General features: G+C 45.3%; 1 protein-coding gene across 2 annotated transcripts in view; it reads left to right on the top strand.

The window, feature by feature from the left end:
• The window catches only part of mgll (monoglyceride lipase), a 77,396-nt gene that overhangs the window by 34,052 nt on the left and 33,493 nt on the right, over positions 1-9,851 (top strand). For both annotated transcript variants that reach the window (XM_020518492.2, XM_048606764.1), the window contains one exon: positions 5,254-5,390. In XM_020518492.2, the coding sequence (XP_020374081.2) occupies positions 5,254-5,390 (137 nt within the window). The remainder of the gene's footprint in view (positions 1-5,253; positions 5,391-9,851) is intronic.

The following is a 9,851-nucleotide window of genomic DNA, read 5'->3' as shown; positions in this document are numbered from 1 at the left end:
AGCCTTTCTGCTCCTATGATGCTTCTTGGCCTGCTGTGTTCATCCAGCTCTGCAGCTTGTTGTCTCGGATTCTCCAGCATCTGCAGTTCCTACAATCTCCTATTCACCACCCAGATGCTTTTTAAATGTTGTAATTGTACCAGCCTCCACCACTTCCTCTGGCAGCTCATTCCATACACGCACCACCCTCTGCGTGAAAAAGTTGCCCCTTTGGTCCCTTTTATATCTTTCCCCTCTCACCTTAAACCAATGCCCTTTTGTTTTGGATTCCATCACCCACAGAAACGGACCTTGGCTATTCACCCTATCTATGTTCCTCATGATTTTATAAACCTGTTTAAGATTATCCTTCAACCTTCAACGTTCCAAGAGAAAAGTCCCAGCCTATTCAGCCTTTCCCTATAGCTCAAACCCTCCAGTCCCGGCAACATCCTTGTAAATCTTTTCTGAACCTTTTTAAGTTTCACCACATCCTTCCTACAGCAGGGAGACCAGAATTGTACACAGTATTCCAAGAGTGGCCTAACCAATGTCCTGTACAGACACAATATGACATCCCAGCTCTTATACTCAATGCACTGACCAATAAAGGCAGGCATACCAAACGCCTTCTTCACTACCCTGTCTACCTATGATTCCACTGTCAAGGTACTGCAATAATCCAGGGAAATGGTAATTATTCCATTACATTCAGGGTTTGTGTCATGTTGATGGTGGTCAGACACTGGGGAAACAGGAGGTGAGCTACTCAGTATATGATTCCTAGCCTTTGACCAGCTCTTGTGGCCACTATATGTATAGGGCTCGAACAAAAACAAAAGTTGCTGGAAAAGCTCAGCAGGTCCATTAGCATCGGTGAAGAAAAATCAGAGTTAACGTTTCTGGTTAACTGGAGTTCTGAGGAAAGGTCACTGGACCTGAAACATCTGATTTTTCTTCACAGATGCTGCCAAGCCTGCTGAGCTTTTCTAGCATCTTCTGCTTTTCTTCCTGATTTACAGTATCTGCAGTTCTTTCGGTTTTTATTATGTATAGGATTGGCCCAGTTTCTGTTCTGTGGTCTGTGATAGGGTGGACAACAGTTGAAGTAAATTATCAAGAAGTTTGACAGTGCAAGGCCAAAGGAAGTGGCAATGGGACAAGTAAAGCAGGAAACAAACAAAGATATATTTAGGTGAAGTGAGGATGGCAGAATCATGAACAGATCTCGTCTGAAACAAAAAATGAGAAGCCAAAGCCAGAGGAGATAAAAATAAAATCAAGGCAGAGGTTATGGCTTGAAATTGTTAAGCTCAGTGTTGAGTTTGGAAGGCTGTAAAATGTCTGATTGAAAGATGAAGCTCTGTTCCTTGAAGTTCTGTGGATCAATATTAGAAAACTGCATGTGGCCAATGCTCGTGCAGTCAACATGGGAAGAAGGTGGTGACTTGAAACAACCAAAGTTGGAAAGTTTAGAATTATGCTTATGACTAAATGGAAATGTTCTGCAAAACTTTTACTTTACACTTCTCAGAATGACTGATAACTTTAAGCAACTTTGACCAACTCAGTGGAATTGTACAAGATTCAAGTTAACAAGTCAGTTGACAAAATTGAACAAGTATGAAGACTTTTACTGTAACAACCCAAACAAAAGCAACATTGACTAAACATTGCCCAGCAATAACTAATACACTGAACTGCTGAAAAGTGAATCCTTATTGTTACTTTAACATGACCGATACCACAGGCTATGTATGTATACACTATGATACCCTCTCCATGGGAATAGAGTCTTTAAAGAAAGCAGTTCACAGTCAATCCAGGGAATTGGGTACCTTTGGACTGAGATCATTCTTTGACCCAAACTGGGACCGCTTTGCGGAACACCTATACTTAGTTCACACTAAACAAGTACACCTGCCAGTTGCGAACCATTTCAACTCCCCCTCCCATTCCTCAGACGACATGTCCATCCTGGGCCTCCTGCAGTGCCACAACGATGCCACCCGAAGGGTGCAGGAACAGCACCTCATATTCCGCTTGGGAACCCTGCAGCCCAATAGTATCAATGTGGACTTCACAAGCTTCAAAATCTCCCCTCCCCCTACCACATCCCAAAACCAGCCCAGCCTGTCCCCGCCTCCCTAACCTGTCCTTCCTCCCACCTATCCCCTCCTCCCACCTCAAGCCCCACTCCCATCTCCTACCTACTAACCTCATCCCGCCCCCTTGACCTGTCCGTCCTCCCAGGACTGACCTATCTCTTCCCTACCTCCCCACCTACACTCACCTTTACTGGCTCCATCCCCGCCTCTTTGACCTGTCTGTCTCCTCTTCACCTATCTTCTCCTCTATCCATCTTCTATCCACCTCCCCCTATTTATTTCAGAACCCCGTTCCCCTCCCCCATTTCTGAAGAAGGGTCTAGGCCCGAAACGTCAGCTTTCCTGCTCCTCTGATGCTGCCTGGCCTGCTGTGTTCATCCATCTCTACACCTTGTTATCTCAGCTTTCAGTAAAACCTTATTCTCTTTGCAGACTGTTGCACTCTATTCCTTATTACCCCTGATAGGACCTCTCATTATATTTTCCTGCCTCAAAATCTTGGAGACTGTCCACCACGAGCTCTGTTCCTCTCATCCTTGTTTTCAGACACAAACATTTGCACCCAGTTCTCTGAGAGACCGCCCAGTCTCCATGGTAACTAAGCCTCACAGGTAGAAATCATGACAGATGATATGACTCTCGATTGTCCATTGAATTAGAGAGTCAGTCTAAAGCACAAGCAGATTATAAAACCTCATATCAGTCACCGAATTGGCATTGGTCTCAGTAATGTTCCTCCAATGTCGCCGGGTCAAAATCTTGGAATTCCCTCCCTAACAGCATTGTGGGTCTACCCATGCCACCTGGAAAGCAGCGGTTCAAGAAGGCAGCTCACTACCACCTTCTCAAGGACAGCTACGGATGGGTAATAAATGCTGGTCTCACAGATAAAAGTAAATTGCTGTTTGGTCTAGTTGGGATTTCCTCAGCCAGGATGATGTTATTTTGATATAAAAAACCCAGCACTCGATACACAGCAGCAAAATTGCAGATGCTACCGGAGAAACTCGGCAGGTCTGGCAACATCTACGGAGAGAAACAGAGTTAATGTTTCTGAAATTCACTTCAGAACTGAAGTTCAGAAGATGGCACACTGGACCCGAAACGTTAACTCTGCTTTCTCTCTACAGATGGTGCTGAATTTCTCCAGCAATTTTTGTTTTTGTTTCGGATTTACAGCATCCACAGTTGTTTGGTGTTTTTTTTTTAGCAAAATTACTAATACTTAGCTTGAATTTGATCTGCATAAACTATATCCCAAAAGTGAAGAACTAATCAGATCAATCTGAATTTTAGGAAGCTCTATCCATGCAACAACCTCGTTTTAACATTAACCATAAGACCATAAGACATAGAAGCAGCCATTCGGCCCATTGAGTCTGCTCCATCATTCAATCATGGCTGATAGGTTTCTCAACCGCATTCTCCTGCTTTCTCCCCATAACCCTTGATCCCCCTGATAATCAAGACACTTGAGAACATGAAAGGCATTGCATTCGGATTTGCTCCTAGACCAGGGATGAAATATTCAAAAGTTAAGGTTTTTTTCTAAGAGCATCTCAGCTGGTCCCAGTCCCCTGCCCTTTCCCCATTGCTCTATACTTTTTTTTTCTCTTTAGGTGTTTGTCTTACACTGTTACAGGGATAGCATGAGGGTGGGGTCTGGGTGGGATGCTCTTCGGATGGTTGGTGTAGACTTGATGGGCCGAATGGCCGGCTTCCACACTGAAGGGACCCTATGATTCTATGATCAATTCCATTTTGATAGCTCCCGGTTGAACCTACTGCTCCCGCACTCTCCATGGTAGCTCAGTGGTTAGCATTGGTACCTCACGGTTCCAGGGACCTAGGTTCAATTCCACCCTTGGGTGATTGTTTATGTAGAGTTTGTATGTTCTCTCTGTGTCTGCATGGGTTTCCTCCCACAGTCCAAAGGTGTGCAGGTTAGGTGGATTGGCCAGGCTAAACTGCCTTTTAGTGTCCAGAGATGCGCAAGCTAGGCAGGGCAGCCATGGGAAAAGCAGAGTTACAGGGATGGGGTGGGTCTGGGTGGGATGGTGTGGACTCGATGGGCTGAATGCCCTGCTTCCACACTGTAGGCCTTCTCTGGCCCATTCCATTCTGACATTTCCCAGTTGAACCTGCCTCCCCCACACTCCCCTTTGTAGCTGTGCAACACAGGCCTGTGGTGACCCTTTCCATTTTCCACAGATGTCTGCCATCACACTCAGTGTGGAAAGTACTAAATCTCAGTTGACACCTCATTGTCCTTTCAACGAAGGTCTCCACTCAGAAACCTACACTACTGCTTGGACTCAAATATTTGTCCTTTGAAGTCAGAAGAAGCAAGACCAGACGCTCTGTTTTTTGTTTGGAAGTAAAATGCTTTCTGAAAAGGTTCTATTGGAGGAGTCACTGGACTCGAAACATTAACTCTGTTTTCTCTCCATAGATGCTGCCAGCTGAGTTTCTCCAGCATTCTCTGTTTTTCATAGAATCATAGATAGCATCATAGAATCCATACAGTGAGGAAGCAGGCCATTCAGCCCATCAAGTCTGCACCAATGCTCTGAAGAGCATCCCAGCTAGATCCAATGCCCCAAACTCCACAATGCCTGTAAGCCAGCATTTACTATAGCTAACCCACCTCGCCCGCACATCCCTGGGCACTACAGACAATTTAGCATGGCCGATCCACCTAACCTGCACTTCTCTGGACTGTGGGAGGAAACTGGAGCACCTGGAGGAAACCCACGCAGACACGGGGCTAATGTGCGAACTCCACACAGTCACCCAAGAGTGGAAGGGTTTCTGATGCTGTGAGGCAGCAGTGCTAACTACTGAGCCACTGTTCCACCCTGTGGATTTCCCACATCCACAGTTATTAATGTGTATTTTAGTGCTTTGTATGTTTCTTTATGGAAGACAGTAGTTTCCCAGCGAATTCTCCATGGTAACACACTGACCAATCAGAGTCGACTTGTCAACCAATCAGCACCCTTTTGTCGTGTAGTGTAAATTTTTGTTCCCTTTGAAATTTTGATATTCTTGCATCTGTCCTGATGAGTTCAAGGTGAGAAGCTTTGAAATTGGCTCCTTTCTCATCAAGACTGAAGCCAAGTCCTACCAAGCAAAAATTCAATCTTCTTTCTCCCTCCGTACACAGTTGGCCATGGGCAGAGTGAAGGCAAGCGCATGGTTGCATCCGATTTCAGAATCTATGTCCGGGACTGCCTGCAACATCTTGATCTGATGAAGGACCGTCACCCAGGCATGCAGATCTTCCTGTTTGCACATTCCATGGTAAGTGACCTATTGAAACACGGGGGGAAGTATGGCGTTGTTTGATCAGGAGAGGCTGGCTCCTGACCAAGAGTAGCCGGTAGTTTGTCTAATCTCTGTCAGGAGTTAAAGGCCTACTTCCAGATGTTCAAATACTGACCTAGACTGCCATTCCCTTAGGGCAGGACTGAGGGAGAGCTGCCTTAACCTCTCAGCCATCTCGTCTCTGATTTTTATGTTAGCCACCTACTTTTATGTTAAATTTGGTAGATAATAATTCTTTATTATTACTCTTAATTATGTGTTGCATCTGCATTCTAATGTTCTGTGACTCATGAAGAGAACACCTAGAGCCCACTGCACCTTGGAATTCTGCAGTCATCCTCCATTTAAATAATACAAAGCTTTTTTATTCTTCCTGCTAAAGAGAACAACTTCACTTTTTTTTCACATTATATTTGCATAATACATTTCACATTATATTCGAGCCTTATGTAGGGTGCAGACTTGATGAGCCATAGGGCCTTTACTGCATTGTATGAATCTATGAATATTCCATCTGCTAGAATTTTATCCATTCATTCAATTGATCTATTTTGTTGATATTATGCAGAAAAGATTCAGGAGAACAGTTCCAGGAGTGAGGGACCTGAGCTGCTTGAACAGATTGGAGAAGTTGGGAGTGTTCTCCTCAGAGAAGAGAAGGCTGGAAGGGGAACTGATCAAAAGGGGTTCAAAATCACAAGGGATCTGGGTAGAGTTGAGAGAGAGAGAAACTGTTCCCATGGGTGGAAGGTTCAAGACCCAGACGGAACAGATTGAAGGTAGTTGGTAAAAAGAAGCAATGGCGATTTGAGGAGATCAGAGAATATTTAGTAGAGGTTTTCCAAATTGTGAATGGGCTGGATAAAGTAGACAGGGCGTTAAGTTCCTGCTTGTGAAATAAAAAGAATGAGAGAGGCGTGGATTTAAAGTGGTCTGCAAAAGAAGCAAGGGTGATGTAGAAAGACTTTTTCACACAGCGGGTAGTTAGGGTCTGGAAGGCACTGCCTGGAAGTGTACTGGAGGCAGGTTCAATTGAGACATTGAAGAGGTGAGGCTGTTGACTTGCTTGCCAAACTGGTTTATTCTCGTTCAGAGGCGACATCATCAGTGGAGTCTCCGAAACGTCTGAGTGAGAACCAGCCAGCTCGGCGAGCAAGTCAACAGCCTCAACCCGAGCTACAGATCTTTGCCAAAACTTTAAACATTGAAGAGGTGCTTTGGATGGTTATTTAGATCGTAATGGTGTGCAGGGAAAAGTGGGGAAAGGCAGGAAATTGGCACTGGGTAATGAAGCTTTGTGCGTGCGTCAGTGTTTTGTTTCTGCCCAGGACCATAGGTAAAGTTGCCATAGACCCAGGGGCTGCTATCTCATTAGAGAGATGACTGGTGGTGGTTTAACCTGAGGGCCACCACAGCTCAGGCGAGGGGGGATATAGGAGAGACCTCCATGGTAATCTCAGCCAGTACAGGAATTGAACCCGCACTGTTAGCATCGATGTGTGGAACCTCAGGAGACAGGTGAGATCCTAAACCAATATTTTGCCTCAGTATTACTGTGGAGGAAGACATGGAAACTAGGGAACTATGGGAAATAAATAGTGATGTCTTGAAAAGAATCCACGTTACAGAAGAGGAGGTGGCGGAGGTCTTATAACACATAAAGGTAGATAAATCTCTGGGACCTGATCACATGTATTCTAGGACATTTTGAGAAGCTGGGGAAGAAATTGTGGGGCCCCTAGCGGAGATATTTGTATCTTTAACAGCCACGGGTGAGGTGCCAGAAGACTAGAGGGTAGCTAATGTTGTGTAATTATTTTAATAAGACTGCAAGGAAAAGCCAGGGAACTATAGGGAACTATAGGGAACTAAGGGGCAGCATGGTGGCTCAGTGGTTAGCACTGCTGCCTCGCAGCATCAGGGACCTGGGTTCAATTCCACCCTTGGGCCACTGTCTGTGTGGAGTTTGCACATTCTCCCTGTGTCTTTGTGGGTTTCCTCAGGGTGCTCCAGTTTTCTCCCGCAGCCCAAAGATGTGTAGGCTAGGTGGATTGGCCATGTTAAATTGCCCGTAGTGTTCAGGGATGCGCAGATTAGGTGGGTTATAAGGGGATGGGTCTGGGTGGGATCCTCTGAGGGTTGGTGTGGACTTGTTGGGCCAAAGGGCCTGTTTCCACACTGTAGGGATTCTATGATCTACAGAGCAGTGAGCGCTGACTCCAGTGATGGGTAAGTTGTTGGAGGGGATTCTGAGAAACAGGATCTACATGCATTTCAAAAGGCAAGGACTGATTAGGGATAGTCAGCGTGGCTTTGTGTGTGGGAAATCATGTCTCACAAAGTTAAAACAAAAACAGAAATTGCTGGAAAATCTCAGCAGGTTTCTTCAAAATGTTAACTGTGATTTCTCTCCACAGATGCTGCCAGACCTTCCAAGCTTTTCTAACAATTTCTGTTTTAGTTTCAGATTTCCAGCATCTGAAGTTCTTTCAGCTTTTATTCTCACAAAATTAATTGAGTTGTTTGAAGAAGTGACCAAGAAGATAGATGACAGCAGAGCAGTAAACATTGTCTACATGGACTTTAGCAAGGCCTTTGACAAGGTTCCACATAGTAGACTGGTTACGAAGGGTAGATCACATGGGATCCAGGAAGACCTAGCCAATTGAATACAAAATTGGCTTGACAGTAGGAGACAGAGGGTGGTGGTAAAGGGTTTTTGTTCAGACTGGAGGCCTGCGACCAGAGGTGTGCTACAAGGATCGGTGCTGAGTCTACTGTTGTTTGTCATTTATATTAACGATCCAATACAGGAGAGCTGAGAGACTGCGCTGAGGAGCATTCTGGGAGAAGTTGTCTTGACTGATGAGCGGAGCGAGGAAGATCCCGGTATCAAGGAACAGTGAGCCCCAAACATTACATTACTGTAACGTTTCCATCCATCTCTCCTCCTTTAACCAAAAAAAAAGAGAGAGATTGAACAGGCTGTTGGGAAGTTTGTTGCAGCTTAGAAGATATTTGGTCTGTTTGAAATGATTACGTTGTAATTTAAGTAACCACTTAGGGCTGCTGGTTGGTATGAGTGTGGGCTTAGGTGAATACTGGGCTTCAGAGAGTAAAGCAGGCAAGTTCAGATTCTTTTATCTTTCTTAGCGTAAAGGGGCAGAGATGGCAGTTAGGGCAGTGGAATGCTCCTCCTGCCTGATGTGGGAGATCAGGGAACGGTCTAGTGTCGCTGACGACTATGTCTGCAGGAAGTGTGACCGGCTACAGCTCCTCACAGACCATGTTGTTCATTTGGAGAAACAGTTGGACACACTGAGGAGCATACAGGGGGCAGAGAGTGTGTTAGACACTAGTTACAGCGAGGTGGTCACACCACAGGTCCAGACAGACAGATGGGTGACCGCCAGGAGAGGCAGGCGGGTAGTATAGGAGTCTCCTGTGGCTATTCCCCTCTCTAACATGTATACCGTTTTGGATACTTTTGGTGGGGATAGCCTCTCATGGCAGTATAACAGCAGCAGCCAGGCCTGTGGTACCATAACTGGCTCTGCTGTAGAGCAGGGTCGGGCAAGATCCAAGCGAGCAATGGTGGTAGGAGACTCACTGGCCTGGGAACCAGAGTAGCAGGGCAGTAAGTGGAGGGATTGAGGAGAAGGTAAGTGTTAGGACCAGTAAATCAGAAAGAAAGGACAGGCAGAGGCAGGTAAATGAACACAATGGTACTAGTAGGCTGAAGTGTGTTTATTTCAGGAGTGTTATAGATAAAGGAGATGAGCTTAGAGCCTGGATCAGTACATAGGACTATGATGTTGTGGCCATTACAGAGACTTGGTTGAGAGAGGGGCAGGACTGGCTGCTCAACATTCCACGTTTCGTTGTTTTAGACGAGATAGAGAGGAAGGTAAAAGAGGTGGAGGAGCTGCATTACTAATCAGGGAGAATGTTACATCTGCACTCAGAGAGGACATACAGGAGGGCTCATCCACTGAAGCAATATGGGTAGAGCTCAAAAATAAGATGGGTGCAATCACTCTGATAGGATTATACTATAGGCTCTCCAGTATCCACCGAGACATTGAGGAACAAATATGTAAACTGATTATGGAAAGATGCAATAAAAACAGAGCTGTCATAGAGGTGACTTTAATTTCCCCAGTATTGACTGGGATTCCCTTATAGCAAGGGGCTTAGATGGGAAGGAATTTGTTAAGAGTATCCAAGAGGGTTTCTTGAAACAGTATGTGGATAGTCAAACTAGAAGAGGATCCATGCTGGACTATGGCTAATGTGCCTGGCCAGGAGACTGAGCTTTCAGTGGGAGAGCATTTTGGAAACAGTGATCACATTCCTTAAGTTTTAAGATAGCTATGAATAAGGATAAGGCAGGATCTTGCATAAGGTACTGAATTGCAGGAGGGCAAATTACGTGGG

This window comes from Rhincodon typus, chromosome 16 (genome assembly GCF_021869965.1).
Source record: "Rhincodon typus isolate 14 chromosome 16, sRhiTyp1.1, whole genome shotgun sequence".
NCBI classification, from domain to species: Eukaryota; Metazoa; Chordata; class Chondrichthyes; order Orectolobiformes; family Rhincodontidae; genus Rhincodon; species Rhincodon typus.
Note: the sequence above shows the minus strand (reverse complement) of the source record. Positions and strands in the feature narration are given on the sequence as shown.